The sequence below is a fragment of the Pelodiscus sinensis genome, chromosome 25, assembly GCF_052426305.1.
Source record: "Pelodiscus sinensis isolate ZL-2025 chromosome 25, ASM5242630v1, whole genome shotgun sequence".
NCBI classification, from domain to species: domain Eukaryota; kingdom Metazoa; phylum Chordata; order Testudines; family Trionychidae; genus Pelodiscus; species Pelodiscus sinensis.
The window spans coordinates 4,015,216-4,033,691 of NC_143076.1; the positions used below are offsets into that span (position 1 = coordinate 4,015,216).

General features: G+C 43.1%; 1 protein-coding gene and 1 long non-coding RNA gene across 4 annotated transcripts in view; both read left to right on the forward strand.

The window, feature by feature from the left end:
* The first annotated feature begins 940 nt into the window (after positions 1–940).
* On the forward strand, positions 941–7,111 carry LOC142824453 (uncharacterized). Its single transcript, XR_012899330.2, has 2 exons — positions 941–1,435; positions 4,286–7,111. It is a non-coding gene; the product is annotated as an uncharacterized LOC142824453 (long non-coding RNA).
* Positions 7,112–9,378: 2,267 nt separating this feature from the next.
* JHY (junctional cadherin complex regulator) overlaps positions 9,379–18,476 on the forward strand; it is a 56,238-nt gene continuing 47,140 nt past the window's right edge. For 2 of the 3 annotated variants that reach the window (XM_075916397.2, XM_075916395.2), the window contains exons 1-2: positions 9,379–9,533; positions 14,223–14,659. In XM_075916397.2, coding sequence (XP_075772512.2) covers positions 14,313–14,659 — 347 coding nt within the window. In that variant the 5' untranslated portion in view covers positions 9,379–9,533; positions 14,223–14,312. Of the gene's footprint in view, positions 9,539–14,222; positions 14,660–18,476 lie in introns of all 3 variants that reach the window. The other variant, XM_075916394.2, reaches the window with a different exon arrangement.

The following is an 18,476-nucleotide window of genomic DNA, read 5'->3' on the forward strand; positions in this document are numbered from 1 at the left end:
CCAAAACCCTACCCCAGTCATGAACCCCCTCCTGTACCCCAAACCCCTGCCCTAGCCCAGAGCACCCCCTTCACCTTCCCAGAGCCTGAACCTAGAACCCCCTCTGGCACTCCAACTGCCTGCCCCTGGCTCAGTTCAGAGCCCCTCTTACACTCCAAATCCTTTAATCCAAGACCAGAGCCTGCCCCCCAACCCTCTGCCCCAGCCTGGTGAAAATGAAGGATGGCGGGGGAGGAAGGGAAGATGGAGTGAGCTGGGGCGGAGGCCTTGGAGAAGGGGCAAAAAGGAGGCAGGGCAAGATTATTCGGGTTTGAGGTAGATCTTGGATTGCACTTAAATTCAAAAAGCCATCGTGTGCTTAAAAAGGTTGGAAGAGCTGAGTCATTGAAGCAAACTGTAAACCCTCTATAGAATGGAAACCACTTCAAGCCAGGGTGTGCTGCAATGTTCCCTCTAATCTTTTCCATCCATATGTGGAATAATTTTTTTATGTGCAGCAAGGCATGTGTGACTTTGCCCCACCAGTAGAAACACACAAATTAGTAATGGGTACTCTGCTAATCAGTGGGGGCAGAGTTTGAATTGCTGCTGAGTGGCTGCCCAAGGAACAGCATACAGCAGAGCTACTCAACGTTGGAAGCCCCGGGGGCCACAGTGATACTCACAACACATGCCGGGGGCTGCAACTGAAGTGTGGTGGCAAATACATGCAAATATATACACAAATATATGGAAATAGCTTATTCGACACTGACGGGCATGAATACAAAGATTAAGGCAAGACTACACAACATGCAGGCCCCATTTAAGTCAGTTCTGCTGATATTAATAAAATACAAAATTGTCCCGTTTTCCCCATACGACAGCACTTTTAAGGAGCAATGACAGTCCAGGAATGTAACTACTGTGAAGGCAGGAAAAGGGAATAAGGGAATTTGTGTGCAGCCATCTTGGTCTTGTTAACAAGAGAGCAAGTCAGGCTAAGTCTATGGCCTGACAACGCGAGATCTGTAATTAGACGCTGCCTTTGCCTCTCGCCTCCATACGGAGATAAGGGTAGAACGCTGACTCTGGCAGGGACCTTGAGATAAGGAGCATCTGGGTGGAACTAAATAACTTTTAGCCATTGGTGTTTGTAATGGGAAGGAGACTAATTGCTATTGTTATTATATCTAATAGACAGTATAGAAACTGCTTCATAATTGCTTGTATTCGAAGATCTGCCTCCGAGGGGGGGGGCTTCCCCCCTGTCCGAACCAGTTTTTCCCTTGCTGCAGCTCGTAATAAAACTGCCTCTGGCTACTTGTTGCTTACAAACGCAGAGTGAGAACAATGTTTTCTTCCACAATTTGGTGCCGTGACTCAGATGGCAACACCCGATTGAAGACAGTGGCTGTGGACCGTACCTCTTTGCCCCCAGGGCGCCAAACGAGAGGTAAGAGACCTTTTGAAATCTCTACTGGGGTGTGGAGGAGGACTGCCTGTGGGGTCGTCTGCTTCTTGTGGGCTCACGCCATCCGAACTTCTTGAATCTGCAACAAGGTCAGACGCAAAGTGGTTCCGGGGAGGTTGTTTTGTTACCCCCGAGTAGGCCTAAGTTTATGCAGTGCTGGGAACTGCTGTGGTATTGGTGGTGCCGCCCCAGGTATGGGAAGAAGGTTGTATTGCGTCCGGATATAAGGCACCTAGGTTTATGCAGTGCTAGGAACTGCTGTGGTTCTGGGGGGAAACTTGTTGTTTGCCGCCCCTGGGGGGGAACAGTGTTGTTTGCCGCCCCAAATATGGACAAGGTCCATAAAGAGAGATGCATCTAAAAGTGGGAACATTTCTGTGTGAAAAGCATGCTGAGTGTGAATGTAATGAGTGGAGTGTGAATGCCGCTGCCCAGGTCTCTGAGAAGTAAGCTGATTCCAGCCGCACCAGGGCTCTCCCACAAGGGAGTTCTGAATGCAAGGGGGGTCAGCCGAACCTCGAGACTGAGCGGATATGTGAGGGAGTGACGACTCCCCTTATTTCATGAGCTGCTGATAAGGTCTGACACTCTAGACCCAGCAGACCCCTTCTTTGGAGTGTGTAGATTTAGTTTCCTATAAGCCACTGAACGGACAGGGAGTGGACAGGATACTCCCCTGAATGACTAAAATGGATGGGGATCAGTCTAAGCATACCCCCCCAGACTGCTGAAAGGCACCCCTGCGTACTACATGTACGTGCATCATGGTCCAAGGACCTGTAAGCATTTGACAGATTGACAGAGAAAGAAATTAAAGCCCTGAGGGATGAGATTGAAGCTCAGAAAAGCAAAAATCCGCCCTGCAGTGAGAAATGTAACTTACACGCAAGTGCACAGCCTCTCCCAAGCTTAGGGGGGAATTTGGCCCAACATTACCCCCTCTACTCCTCTCTATGCCCAGCCCTGTATGGGCCCTTACCACACATCACTGAAGATAGAGAGGAGGCACAGAAGATAATTAAAAGGGATCAGATCTTCCCTTTGGAAAAACAGGCTCTAGTAACAAATCTGCCCCATCCAAAGCAAAACACGGAGTTTTGGAATAGACTTAACAGCTTGTGGGAAGTGTTCCTCCAAATTCTCAAGGAAGGAATGCCTGCCGACCATCAAGCCATATTGGCCTTAGGCATTTTGGTTGGAATCATATACACGGAACACAACGCAGGAGTAGGAAAGGGCTGCCAAGCAACTTTAGGAGATTCTCAAGCCCTTGTTAGCGAATAGATAACTACAGCCTCTCAGGCTGGAATCGCAGGCTACCCAAGGATGTTTCACAACACACAAGTGGGAGCCATCCAGAAAAAAAAAAACAGTTAAAACCTTTCCCTCACAAACTGTTATAATTGGCTTGAGGGCGTGGGAGGACATAACCTAAAAGCCACCCTAAAAGCCAACTAGTGGGAATTGAATTTGAAGATGTAATCACTAGAAGCTAAATCTGCCCTAACAAGGAGACACATTCTGCAACATAAATCTCCTTACAGAGCATGGTCAAGTGATCCACCCCAGAGTCAGCAGCATAGATCAACTGCTGCAGCATGGATGTTATGAAAACCCTATACTGAGAAGTTTAAAATTAGTAATAGCTGACTGCAATAATACACATTTGGATTTACCTATTGAAAAGAATTAGGAGGTGTGGAGACTAATGGGAAAGCCCACCCTCCTTACCAAATTAATACTGGACAAACCTGTGTCATTGAAAAAAAGGTCATTTAGCAGGAATCAGGACAGATCATAAGAAAAAAAAAGCATGTGAAAGGGGAAGGCAAAAGGTTTGGAGCCCTATGGGCATAGTGGAAGGAATAAGGAAAGTAGGAATACAGTCATTGGAAAGTTAAATTAATAGGAATGAGAAACGTTTTCTTTGGAAGGACGAAGCAAGTGATTTGAGGGTACGTGAAGGTGAAAAATGGACTCTGTGGGAGTGTAGAAGGAAATAAGCGATTGTTGTAATATATGAAGGGAAACCTGCTTTAAAAAGTGACTCCTTGTTTCTTGCAGCCTCTTTCAATAATCCAGGCAAAGAAACAATCAAATTTAACTATTTGGCTACAGACACTTTTGTTAAATCTGCAAAAGGAAAATAAGGAATTCTATTGACACTTAACTGGTTAACTGTATAAAAGAATGAAATCTATACATTCAATCCTTAAGGTTAAATTTACTCTTTAAGAAAACAAATAATTGTTTTAAGAATCCAAGCCCTGAAACTTCACTGTGTCTCTGTTCAAGGCTGAGTTGATAACGCTTTTGGCTTGCTTTCAAATTCAACATTATATGTGAATACAGGCAGCCTGGCTATTTCAAACGAATATAAAACACCTGTCCCCTCAAGTAAATTGTCCAAATACAAACAAAATATTTATAAGCGCCCATTTAACAAAATTTAATGTCAATATTATTATTACTATAGTCTTAATAAGTAACACTGTGTATGATTATTTTAAGGAAAAGAAAAGCTTTTTGCTTGCTGGCCAACACCTTGTGCTAAGGAAAAGCATTATAGCTTCACACATTAAGCCTGATCTGTGGTATGAGGGAAACTGAGGCATGCCACTGTTGGGGAGGGCTAGCAACTCTGAGGTAATTCGAGGGAGTGGAAGGTCACGAGTACTGATGAAGCGCCCTTGTTCTCATAAAGTTGTAGCTCACTCGCCCATGGAAATGGTAAGGAACTAGCTGTAACAGGTTCCCCTAACAGATCTTAGGCAGTATTTTAAGTTATAATGGACCACCCCGACGGGGTAGAAATGTTTTCTTGTCTTTCAGATCATCAGAAAGCGCTGGTGCAGCTGAAGAAAAACAACAAACAACAACAACAAAACATGGTTCTGTGTCATGACATAATAAGTTTGTGTTCTGTCCAAGTTTGTCTTGTGTGTCTTAATTGTAATACGTATTGCAAATATTGTTGTGTGTAGGATATTGTTTTAATGAAAGGATAATTTGAGTAAAGCAGAAGCATTAATTTAAACCAACAAAATTAATAATTGGGCCCAATCAATTGGCAACTCTAAACTTAGTCAATTGGAAACTTTAAAATTTAGTGAAAGGATAATAGTGTAGTAGTTGTTTAGGCTAGGAGAATGTTAACAACGTCTCCAGAGGTGAACAAAAAAGGAACTGGAAGGAAGCAAGGAGTGCATCACGTGAACAGAAGGACTGGAAGTGGGGTACCAGCCCTCTCCCCCACCAGATTGGTTTTGCTTTAATGGCTACACAAATGAAATATTTAGCTTCTGTAAATTTGCACACCAATCATAAAAGTGGTTTGGCCAGAGAGAATAAGAAATCTATAAGTAACAACATGGGCAAGTGAGAGATCAGCATATTTAAGTAAAGATGCCCACAACAATGAAGAAACTAGTAACCTCACCATTGCAATAACAGCTACTTGCCCTGCTACTCATTGGTGCCTGATGCCTTAAAAGGCCTCAAGAATTATGGAATTGCATGGGTTAACAATTAAACATCTGTGAACTGCTTGGTCCTATATGAGAAACAGTGACTCTAGTCAACGTAACCTCCTTCAAGTCACATACATAGAACAAATACACACTAATAGCAATGAGGAATACATGGCCTTGGGCCGCCCCTCATTCACACAGAATCATTTTGTTTATTGTAACAACATGAACACTACGAGGACAAAGAATACACAGTCCTCTGAGTTAAAGTTTGTATGGAATATTGTGGGAAAGAAGCTAACCACTGACATCAGGCCACTGAAGTTGGACCTACTGACTCCCACTGGGGCTTACCACTTAAAGCTCAGACAAAGGTAACCCCTGAAGCATGACTGTCATTTGTTAAACAATGGCCACTGCTAACTTGCCCTCATTTGGGTATTATTAACCAGGTCCTTGAGGACAAAATAGAGCCTCCCAATTGTGCATCATGCCCTGAACAGACCCCTGTCCCAGAACCAGGACAACTGTCACTGGTCCTTACCTTGGTGATGTTCCACACTGGTACAGACTAGCTGTGTGCTAGACTGGCTAATCAAATTGGCAATTGCCTGATTAGGCAACGACGGGGCTTAGCAGATACCATCGCAGATTGGTTTGTGCCTGGAAACTCTGTCAGCAACACTTATGTCATAGCCCAGAAATTGTATGAGAATCCAGGCTGGTAGATGCAGTAATATCCAGTGCCCGTAAAGATCTAGACACCAGCCAAGCTAATCAATTGATCCTAAATAGTTTGAAGGATCTGTCCAGCTCTGTGTCCACTTCACTAGACCTAACCAGATATTTGGACCAGAGACTAATTGGATTGTTAATTAATGGAACTAAATTAAAGGAATTAGAAGGCCAGTATTGAAGAATATGATAGCTTTGACCGCCCTTATGGTGGTGAGTCCCCATCTCCCCCGTGCCTACCCATGGGAGTGGGGAAGTAGAGAATCCATGAGGACCCAAAGGCCCACCTGGACAGGGCATAGTATAACCTTTTGTTTTTGGCCTCTCTGGGGATTCCTCACTCAGATCAGATCAAAATGGTAACCTCCCTGCCTGTACCAAAGCAGGAGCATATAGATAGAGTTGAGAGCATTGCTTATTCTGAAGGTGTGGGAGCCTCCCTGTACCCAAGCATTGTTGCACCTACTTTGATAAGGAAATTTTATGTACCTGCCCATTTAACATCATGACGAATCTGCCTAGGTTTGATGTGGTTGTCTCAGAGAAACAAAAACATGGAGCTGGTCCAAATGAACGGTACCTACTGGTGTTTGACTACCCAGACAGATCACTCCATCCTGCCCCTCTACATATCCGTTTGTGTGCATAACAGCCCCTCACCGGTCGATCCTGATCGTTAATGGAATGCGGCTCTATTGCACTTCGGCAGTGATAAGTAACCTAACATGAGATCCTGAGTGGCACGGCGGAAGTAAGTACCAAGAGGAGGGTTTACTGGCCCTGCAGGCGAAGATCAAGGAGTTGGTGGCCAATGCCCAAAGATATATCAGGGCTGGCCGTCTGAGGTACACACAGATAGGGAAACACCGTGGACCATGCCAAACACCTACCTCTGCAGCACTCGACCAGGCAGTAGAGGTCAAGTCTATTATCATGGGCAGCGCCAGTAAGGCAATGAAATATCTTGGGGATGGATTTGTATAGTGTTTGCCAAATTATGTGTGGGAAGTTTCGATTATAACATTTATAATAATGCTGTACCGGCGCTTCCAAAGTAAATTAAAACCCCTTAAATTGTTGTATTTAACTTGGTAGGTTAAAGAGAACCCCAAAGTCAAGAGAAAGGAACTATGGGAGTAAACTGAGGCAGTCCATGGTATCTTGCTGAGAACTGACAAACTCAAATCATTGGGTTAGCCTGAGAAGCATGCTACAGCAGTTGCTGTGACCCTGGTTCCCCTGGCAACCACATTCCAAAGGGCCTCACTTTGATAAGGCTGGCACCAAAAAAACGCACGGGATTGTTTTTACGGTTTGCTTTATTCCTAGGAAATAACCTTGGTTCCAAAGGAGCCAGCTGGCTTTTAACTCAGAGGATAGAGACTCTTATGTCCATCAACGAAAGACCGCTCTAGAAAGACCTTTACCAAGTTTTGCTAGCCACCAACACCACTGTGAAGTGCCAAGAACTGATTGTTGGCCAATGCTTCTCACTGCAAAAAGATCCCTCCATCTAGAAATGATCCTACCCCGATTGCTGATAAGCCTCTCTCTTCTGGTCCTGCTTTCCTACCTGCTGGACACCAGAAGAACCAAAATATTACAGGGTGATGTGCTGGTAACCTCTCCCCTGCATCATGCTGAACCACGACTGTTTCAAGAAAAAAAAGAGGAAAAGTCCGCTCCTCTGACACCGCCAAAGCCCAAAGATTTCTGACTACAAAAGGACATTAAGAACTGACCTTGGTGAAAGAAGTGAAGTATTGTATATTGCAAAGGAGAAACTTGTGGGAGTGGTTTGGGTTTCTCCCTCTGATCTGGACTCTGTGCTTATGGACAGGTACCATTAGCATGTACCTGCCCTTCCTAATTTGGTTACTAATTATGATATGTTGTGTTATGTTACTAAAATTATAAAACAGCCCCATCATAGAATTATATTGGGGATAGTAATGATGATATTGCTTTTGCTTATTAAAGGTTTCATATTTGATTGTTGTTGTAAAAGATGTAGTAATAGAAATAGCTTTTATGTTTGTACTAATTATGTAATGTTTAATGAAAATAAAGGTTTAGAAAGATAGTTGTGCTGTAAGCACAAAAGGGGGGATTGTGGAGGCAGGAAAAGGGAATAAGGGAATTTGTGTGCAGCCATCTTGGTCTTGTTAACAAGAGAGCAAGTCAGGCTAAGTCTGTGGCCTGACAACGCGAGATCTGTAATTAGACGCTGCCTTTGCCTCTCGCCTCCATACGGAGATAAGGATAGAACGCTGACTCTGGCAGGGACCTTGAGATAAGGAGCATCTGGGTGGAACTAAATAACTGTTAACCATTGGGCTACGTCTACACTGGCCACAAATTCCGGAAAAGCCATGCAAATCAGGTAAGTCAGGATAGGGAAATCCGCGGGGGATTTAAATATCCCCCGCAGATTTAAATAAACACGTCCGCTGCTTTTTTTCCGGCTTGGGGAAAAGCCGGAAAAAAAGCGGCGGACGTGTTTATTTAAATCCGCGGGGGATATTTAAATCCCCCGCGGATTTCCCTATCCTGACTTACCTGATTTGCATGGCTTTTCCGGAAATTGTGGCCAGTGTAGACGTAGCCTTGGTGTTTGTAATGGGAAGGAGACTAATTGTTATTGTTATTATAGCTAATAGACAGTATATAAACTGCTTCATAATTGCTTGTATTTGAAGATCTGCCTCCCGGGGGGGGGGGGGGCTTCCCCCCCTGTCCGAACCAGTTTTTCCCTTGCTGCAGCTCGTAATAAAACTGCCTCTGGCTACCTGTTGCTTACAAATGCAGAGTGAGGACAATGTTTTCTTCCAAACTACTAACCCACATATCAACAGAAGACCAGGACACCATTGTGGAGTGTTCCCAGTGGAGGCCATGTGGAAAGGATCCCACCCATGGGCTGCATGTTGAGCCCGGCGTAAACCCAAACCAAACCCCACTGCAGGCCACAAAGAAATGGGCCGCAGGCTGCGTTGAATAGCCCTGGCTTACAGGAAACCCCCTCCCCCGCAACTATGTCCTTAGTTCCAGCCTGTGTGCAAGTGCCCCACCAAGGAGCCATTGTCATGGTCTGCATTTGGCAGAGGACCCTGTGAGATGTGACTGACACCTGTCACATGTGACTGACACCTGTGAGATGTGATTGACACCTGTCAGGTGTGACTGACACCTGTGAGATGTGATTGACACCTGTCAGGTGTGACTGACACCTGTGAAATGTGACTGACACCTGTGAGATGTGATTGACACCTGTCAGGTGAGACTGACACCTGTGAGATGTGACTGACACCTGTCACATGTGACTGACACCTGTGAGATGTGATTGACACCTGTCAGGTGTGACTGACACCTGTGAGATGTGATTGACACCTGTCAGGTGAGACTGACACCTGTGAGATGTGACTGACACCTGTGAGATGTGACTGACACCTGTCAGGTGCTGGAAGCAGGGGGCTACATTGCATGGGGGCTTCCCTTATTCCTTCTTTCCGCCCCTCCCCCCAACTCTTTCCCCTTCTCTCATTCTTCCGCCACGCCCCCTCCCATCGCCCCCCGCTCTTGACTGGCAGCTGCAGCCGCAGCCACAGCCTCATCCCCAGCACTGGGCATCTGGGGAGGGCCTCCAGGCTGGCAGGTACCATTCATACTGGTGGGGGGGGACGTCCCCTTCGGCTCTTCCTCCCCGCTCCCACGGCCGCTTGGTACGTGCACGTGCAGGCGGGGTTTGGCGTCTGTGTACCGCGGCCATGGTGACACCGCGCTCGAGGCGCAGCCGCGCTTGCGCAGAAGGGATCGCGGAGAGCTCGGAGCGCGCCCGCCGCTGACCCGGCTTGGTGGGGAGGCGACTCTGCAGGGTCAGGTGAAGGGGGGGAGGGGCGAGGAGAGAGCGGGGGGACGGGAAGGAGGGAGGGACTTGGAGGGGATGGGGGGGGCAGGAAATGGGGGAGTGGAGGGGGGGAAGATCAGCGTATATTGGGGAGAGGATTCGGGGAGGGGGGAGGACTGGGAGGGTGATGGGGGGATAGAAGATTTGTGGAGTGAAGTGGGAGGACTTGGGTATGGGTAAAAGGGAAGGGGCAGAGCTTTGGGAAGGGGGGGGAAGAGGACTGGGAGGGGAGAAATGGTGGGGTGGAGTGAAAGGATTAGTGGGTTGAGCAGATTGGGAATAGCAGGGTAGCACATACCTACTGTTCAGTTTCTTGTTCTTTTCAGTTTTGCTCATGGGGGTGTGTTAAACTAGTAGTGAAAGCATGGCAGGTGCTATTTTACAATGCAACACCACTGTTCAGGGATTCTGAATGATGAGGAGGGGGATTTAAGAAGGATTACAAACCCTGGCTCCTGTTAAACACCATCCAAAGGCCTGCAACTGTTTTTACACTCCGTACCATCACTACAACCATTACACTCTGTTTCTCAGTCTGCCAGAAGTTTATATAACTTCTCTGTGTGTTCCCATGCACCTCACACCAAAAAACAAAATTCCTGTAAGAAAGGGTGTTTCCTTAATTTTAATGAGGTCCACATAATAACATCTCCTGGGACTTAAAATCTAACATGCAAGTCAGTGTTCCCTCTAATTTTTCCATGTGTGGAATAAATGTAAGTGCACAAAGGCATGTGCAGATGTGCACCACCAGTAGAAACAAATTCTACTGGCTGTGGGCACTCTGTTAATCTGCAGGGCGGCATTTGAATTTCTCCTGGGTGGCCTCAGTTTATGGGGAACACTGATGCAAGTTGACATGATGGCTGTTTAATGGAGGATTTAAATAGATTATACACACACACACACACACACACCGAAATCTTACAAAGGACACAATAGGAGACCCAGTTTGACAGATGAGATTTGTTTTCTTCTTCAATTTTCACTTGAGGCTTGAAAAATTTACTGAATACCTCCTAACCAGACTGCATTAGAAACATTTGAGCTAAGATTTTCAACTGAGCCTGAGGAGTTACCGTATATTCCGGCGTACAAGACGACCTCTGACATTAAAAAACATCCCCCAAAAATCGGGGGTCGTCTTGTACGCCGGGTATAAATCCCAGGCGTGCCTGGGATGCCCCGCCGCCGGCTTCCCCCGAGGCTTTCAAAGCCGCGGAGGGGCTCCGGCGGGGGGGCAGCCCAGGCGTGCCTGGGATGCCCCCCCGCTGGCTTCCCCCGAGGCTTTCAAAGCTGCTGCGCTTTGGTGCCTCTGGTCTGCTGGGGACCATCTCCAGCAGACCAGGGACACCGGGAGCAAAGGAGGCGGAGGGGCGCTGGGGTATAAGATGAAACCCTATCTTTTAATTAAAAAGATAGGGGGTCGTCTTATACGCCCAGTCGCCCTATACGCCGGAAAATACGGTAGAAAAATCCGATTAAATTGTTCACCTAAACTTCTTTTAAATATTTAAAACCCCCCAGAATAGATCATAATGAATATATGACTAGCCTCCACCTCATATCTAGCTGCTAGGAAGAAGAGGTAAAAGTGCTTTTACCGTAGGGTTACCAGACTCAGAGCTTTCGCTTTTTGTTTTAGCCTATGACTGTTTGCATCTGGCCCTGAACTATACAAAGTTTCGTTGGTGTAATTTAACCGTTTTAAATCAGTTTAAAGTGGTGCAAATACCCGAGGGTGCCTCTATACAGCAGGGCTTAACTCAAAATAAGCTATGCAAATTGAGCTACATCAATTGTATAGCTTATTTCGAAATAGTTTATTTCAAAATTGGGAACATCTACATAGCATTTATTTCGAAATAGAGCACTCCTCCTCCAGCTTCCCTTAATCCTCATACAATGAGGTTTACAGAAGTCAGAGTAAAAAGTCCTCCAGCTTGACAGTACTTTGACATTATTTCGAAATAACTGCCTGCTGTGTAGATGCAGACTGTTATTTTGAAAAAATGCTAGTTATTTCAAAATCATGTTGCTGTGTAGACATACCCTGAGATATTTCTTACTTCAGTTTAAGAGAAGTTTATTATATCTTAAACCTGTTCTCAACTGACTTAACATAAACTAAAAAAAGTCACTCTTAAACCAAAATAGCAATATCCACATAGGATTTCCACCTGTTAGAGTAAAATTGGTTAGAATTCACAAAATACTGTTTTTTAAGTCAACATGTATTTACCTTTAGTATGTGCTTTTACTGACAGTAGTGGTTTTTCTATTCAGTAGCAGTAGATCAAAATTGATTTGATTTTTGAACGTTTTACTGCTGCCCACCATGTTCTGAACAGGAACAGCAAAACTGAATAAATTTGTAAACTTCACTTTGCTGCTGCTCTGAGGTACAGCAAAAGAAAAGTCTGAAATCTATAGCTGAAAAGTGCTAATTATTAAAGTTCTGTATCTGAGTATACAGTATGCTTTACAAAGGTAGGTCAGCATGATCCCCATTTCAGAGATGAGATAAGTCAGGCACAGATAGGTGAAAAAAATTGCCCAGTGACACATTGATCTAATGTCAGCACTACCAGCAGAATCCAAATTTCCCCACAGTTGCTCTATTCACTGAATCACCATGCCTTCATTAGTTTGCATGTGTAAGGTTGTTGTGACAAAGGAGCTAAAAACTATAAATATGCATGCTTAGTTTCTGTAGATATTGATGGGTTAAGTCCTGAAGCTCATCAAAAAAGTTTCTTACTCATCACTGAGTGGGTGAATAAGTGTATATTTCAAGCCGTGTTTTATGTTAAAACTGAAGCATGGCTATCAGTTTAAATGTCTACACACACTAGCTGATTTATTCCTTATCCCACAGTTTACACATAATCTCCCAACATAGATCTGCTGTTACATATAGTATGATCATGCCAGAGGAAGGACAGTTATAGATATTCATCAGTGTGTTAATAAAAGGCCTGATGAAGAGCAACAGTTTTATGCCATAAGAAGCGTTGCCTTAGGAAAACTGATAATTGATGCAGTGACGTACATGATATATAATCATTTTTAATACAAACAGACATTCTTCCTGCTGAATCAAATGCCCCCCTTGTGCTGTAACCTAGTATGAAAGAAAATGGCATTAAAATGTTTTTAAAAATAGTTTCCTATTTTCAAATTCTGACACGTGTTTTAACTCATTAATTTGATCCCTTACATATGTAATTGCATATGGCTTGTCTGTTAATATATAAACATAAAAACCCTGTCAAGATATTTTGTAGGTAAATATTCTTTGTCCTAAATTAATATCTAGAGTGATATAACTATAGCTATCCAATAGGCTGTAAATAAGATCACTGTTGTAGAACATATGATGGAAAACAATCCCTTGGAAGCTTGCAACTAAAATCTGTTCCTGTATCTCAACTTTATTTCCCTAATCATGCGTGTAAAGTTTTATTATTGGATTAAGTGACATGCCACTGCAATTTTTATAATGATTAAAAGCCCTATTTTGCTACCCTTAATCATGCTGAATAGTAATTTACTACACAATTATGCCCTAGTCTTGTGAATACTTAGACACAAAGGCTACGTCTACACTGGCCCCTTTTCCGGAAGGGGCATGTAAATTTCACGAGTCGTCGTAGGGAAATCCGCGGGGGATTTAAATATCCCCCGCGGCATTTAAATAAAAATGTCCGCCGCTTTTTTCCGGCTTTTAAAAAAGCCGGAAAAGAGCGTCTAGACTGGCCCCGATCCTCCGGAAAAAGTGCCCTTTTCCGGAGGGTCTTATTCCTACTTTGAAGTAGGAATAAGACCCTCCGGAAAAGGGCACTTTTTCCGGAGGATCGGGGCCAGTGTAGACGCTCTTTTCCGGCTTTTTTAAAAGCCGGAAAAAAGCGGCGGACATTTTTATTTAAATGCCGCGGGGGATATTTAAATCCCCCGCGGATTTCCCTACGACGACTCGTGAAATTTACATGCCCCTTCCGGAAAAGGGGCCAGTGTAGACGTAGCCAAACTTAACTTTAGTAGATGCAAAATACAGGACTATGTAGCACTTATTTTAGTAGTGTGAATAGTCCCATCATTTTAAATGGGACTATTAGTGATAGTAAAGTTAAACACGTGCTCAAGTGTTTGCAATATTAAGGCTGTAATGTTATTGATTTTCTATTGAATGAAATATTACTCAGGGCTGGTCTACCCTAAAGCTGTAAGTCAGCGTAAATTACACTATTTCAATTATGCAAGTTACATAACTGAAGTTCAACTTTGATCAACTTACAACCTACAATGTGCTCTCTCATCGGAAGCTCTCCCACTCACCTAGCTTACTTGGAAAGATGGAGTACAGCAGGTGCTCTGCCATTGACTTAGCATGCTAAATCGATACTGCTGCATTGATTGTAGCAGTCCTGATACAGCCAGCATTATAGATTTGTCCTGAATGTGAATGGCAGACATGTCCCTGAAGTATTTATAAATAAAGGAGTGTGCCAGCTTTGCAGCAGTTAAATTCTGAGTCTGCCCTCAATGCCTCTTTTTAAATAATTTGATAAGACTCGTTTGTTTCACAAACATAATGGTTATTGACTATTTCAGTGAAAAAAATTGTATACATTAGTCTCGTATTTCCTAAATACAGGTCTGGTCTATACTGCAGCACAAAATACTGAATGAATTCTTCACATCTGTACCATATATTTCCAATCCTTCATTTTTACACCTTTGCAACATGGATAATAGCTTATCTCAAAGAGTATTAATCCAGTCACATGAGCATCCTACTAATTTAAAAGGGCCATCTTCAAGTGAAGGACATTTTTATCTCACTCTGCATGACTCTCAGGAGTCTGATTCAGAAAGCCTTATTCAAGAGACACAGTATCAGTTGGAACTTCAGAAACGGATTTGTGAAAATGAAGTACTGGTAAGCCAGTCTTCTGATGAGCTGGAGAATGATAGTTTAGATGAAGATAGCCTGGAGGAGAAAAGTCTGAATGAACCAGAAGGAGCAAATGATGATAAAGTACAGCTTTCAAATAGAAAAGATATTGGAAAACAGAACAGTAATAATGAAAGGTAAGGAATATATTTTTAGTACATAGATATGATAACCCTGACTGTTCTTTTGTTAAGTTCTTTTAAGGCCATTCAGGTAGTGCATTAAAGTGGACATAAATGCAACTTACACCTACCTAACAGAAACAGTTAAATTGATACAAAAACTGAATGTAGACCAGGCCTTAATGTGAATATGAAGTCAGGGCAATGTGTTTTGAAATCTACTGTGTACAATTTGCGTCCTTAGAAAAGAAAGGAGAGCAACTATTGTTTGTTCACTGAGTGCTAGATTGTAGCTTGGACTACATGCCCACTCAGAAAAGTAAGACACCATCAGAATCTGTCTTATGCCCCTATCTAGGTTTCCTAGATATTGGGTCTGCCAGTGCAAAGTTGGTGGGGAGTGCATCATACCCACTTGCACTCAACGTAGATGGGCAGGAGCAATGTTCCCTCTAATCTTTTTCATCCACGTGTAGAATAAATTGTTATATGCACCAGAACACATGTGAGTGTGCACCACTAGCTGTGGGAGCTGTAAGCCTGTGCTAATCAGCTGCGTGGCATTAGTATCTCTCTTGAGTGGTCACACAAGCGTACCAGGGAACACTCTGCTCACCCACAGTGCCAGCCAGTACAGCTGAGTTGACGTGGAGGAAGGATATAGGTAACTGCTGGTACAGGCCCAGTAAAAATAGGCATCCCTTCTTCTCTGTGCTTTAGCCCACGTCCACTTAAGTGAGCAGAAGGAGTCCCACTAACTTGAATGGCCTTCGGATCAAATCATAAAGCACTTACCATAATGCACAGGCTACTTGTTCAACACTAATAGTTGGTGACTGTTGTCCTTTTCTATGCACTTGATAGCACAGGACATCCCTCTAAATAAATTTAAAAAATGCATGATTCTCTTTTCCATTCAGAGAGTAGTTTTTAATCACTTTGATTTGCTGCATTTATGTGAGAAAACGTATGTTTAAAACAATTTTGAAAAACCAGAGGGTTGAATAGGTGCGTTTTTATTCTGTAACTATATAAATAAAAATTAAAAATTCTATCAGACTGTTATCCTTACACATTCTTATAAAAGACTTAACTTTTATATAAAATAAAATTGCATATGCTGTTCTATGCAAAAAAGATTTAATGCTGTATATATTGGGAATAATTGTTGTGTTTAAGAAAATTAAATTAAACCTGAAGCAATAATAATGTGCCATTTCAATTTAACTGACTACTTAAAATAAAGTGGCAAACAAATGAAAGATAAATGATTAATAGCGTGCTTTTATTCACCTCCTCAACAGGCAAAATGGCCAGTTACTGAACATTTTATTGTGAGTGCAAAGGATGTTAATTGTGCTAGAAACATGCTCTAATTTTAGTAATTTTTTTTGACTGAATACTATGCTGAATATGAGGCTCTTCATTAAATGGAAATTTGATTTTATTTTGTTTCAAGTTATCACAGTAAGTACTCAAATACAGTCCATTAACAGGAGCAAATATCATAGTACATGCATATGAAACCTCCGCTCTACATCCATTACTAATCTAGGAATTTGAAGAGGAAACCCTGCATCTGCTGTCTACTCATCAACAGAAGTGCTGAATACAGAGTCCATCTAACCTTTATATCAAATGGGGGGGAGGAATAAGAGGTGTGCGTTTTGTCTGGAGATGATTAGAGATGAAGGAGCTCTTTACACTCATTTTGTTTCAGTGTGGTGACCTGGACTACAGAATATAATCAAGCTGCTGTGCACACATTTTAACACAATAGGGCTCTATAGAAACGTATTCTGTTATTTGAGTGATTGTTTTTAGCAACATATTACATATTTCTGTGCTTATGTCGTTTCAAAGTAGGCATTTATGCTTGCATTTTATTTACATGTATGAATAATAATGATGTTTTAAAGACTGCTGTTGTTATTTCATTGGTATAAACTGTCAGGAATTGAAACAATAGTCCAAAGTATATCAGGTCACTGACACTTATCTAAAATGAAAAGTATCAATATAGAACTTAGATTCTGGTTGTTATTTAACTTACAAATGTAACTTAACATAAAGTAACTACTTTAGAAAGTATTCATAAATGTTGAGTAGATGCTTCAAAAGTTAATTGTTACAGCTTTTATAGAATTCAGCAGACCAATAGCTTGCTTATTAACCAGAGCTTGAAAACTAGTAAGAGTTGGATGCCTGGCTTCTTAAGACACTGTTGCAAAACCTGCCCCATTTGTGGACACCTGACCTTAAAATGTGGTTGGAATATGCCAGTTGAGATGCTGCTGATCAACACTTTAGATTACTCTTTCCTCTGTATCTCTAAATGTGTTTTCCGATCCGGGACTTTTTCACATGAGTACACAACATCGTTAGTTCTGTTCCTCTTTCCTTTTAGCTACAACTGTATCCTACACAGAAGACTTCTCTAAATATTTGTGGGAAAGCTCTATTAACAAACAGAGCACACATCTTGGTGCTGCTTGGTAATAAATGGAGATAATACTATAAAATCTGTAGGCTGTTCCCTCTTAGGTAACCAGTACTTGTGAGAGACCAATGTTAACTAGAATATTACTTTTACCTCAGAGAGCAGAAACTCTGGGGAGTTAATGGAATTTTCTGTGGAAGATAATCAGTAATTAATGCCTCTGTCAATTTATGCCCTCTGAAATGAAATTGCACTAGACAATTGAAAAAATACTTGTTGCCATGCATGTTGTGGGTGTTCCTTTTCCTCCCCCTTTAAGAACCATGATGAATTTATATAAGGAAAATATTATATTTGGTGATCAGATTTGATAGTTTTAATCCTAATTAGAATGTAAAGCTAATTAAAATTAAACTTGAAGAAAGTGCTGTTTGTGGATCTTTGGCTCAAGTTCAGTGTAACTGTGGGGGACCTAATCCTAAAAATGGTCTCATACATGAGAAACTTTATGCATGGGTGGTCTCATTAAACTTAATAGAATTCTCATGTGTAAGGGTTTACACAAGTGTGGACAAAGGCTAGAATATGAAATTGGTTAGACTATAACTAGGGTCCAACCAAATTCACAGTCTAAAGCAGTGTTTCTGAAAGTGCTCTGCAAAACCACTTTGACAAACACATTAACTGGCCGCCCCTTTTTGTTTGTTTACTGGCGCGGCGACCACAGAGCCTCACGGTTCCCATTGGCTCCGTTTCACTCTTTACAGCCAAGCGGAGCAGCGGGAAGTGGTGGCCCGGCCCATGCCATTTTCCTTCGCTGCAAAGAACAAAACGGAGCCAATGGGAGCCGCGAAGCTCCGTGGCCGCAACGTCAGTAAATAAACAAACCAGGACAGCCAATTAATGTGTTTCTCAAAGTGGTTTCTCGGAACACTTTCAGAAACACTGGTCTATACTGGATCATAAGACTGGAAGGGGCCTTGAGAGGTCATCTAGACCTGCCCCTGCACTCATGGCAGGACCAAGCACCATCTCTAAGACCATCCCTGATAGGTGTTTGTCTAATCTGCTCTCAAATATCTCTATTTTATTCTAATGGCAGAGCCATCCCTTCCATAGGATGGTTTGGGGCAGCCACCCCAGGTTCGGAGGAGTGGGTTAAAGAGCTCTGCTTCCCGCTGCCACAGTGAAATGGAGCAATCTAGCTGGGGGATGGACAGCAGGGTAGAGCAGGCTGTTGGGTCACTCCAGCTTCCGCTACTGCGGTGAGTGTGTGTGGGGGGGGGGGGGGGAGGGAAGGGGAGGGAGAACCCGTTTGATGCCCTGCACCAGCCTTCCCAGTAATCCCCAAGCTCGTGTCTCTTGGGGGAAGGGGTGCATTGGGGGCAACAA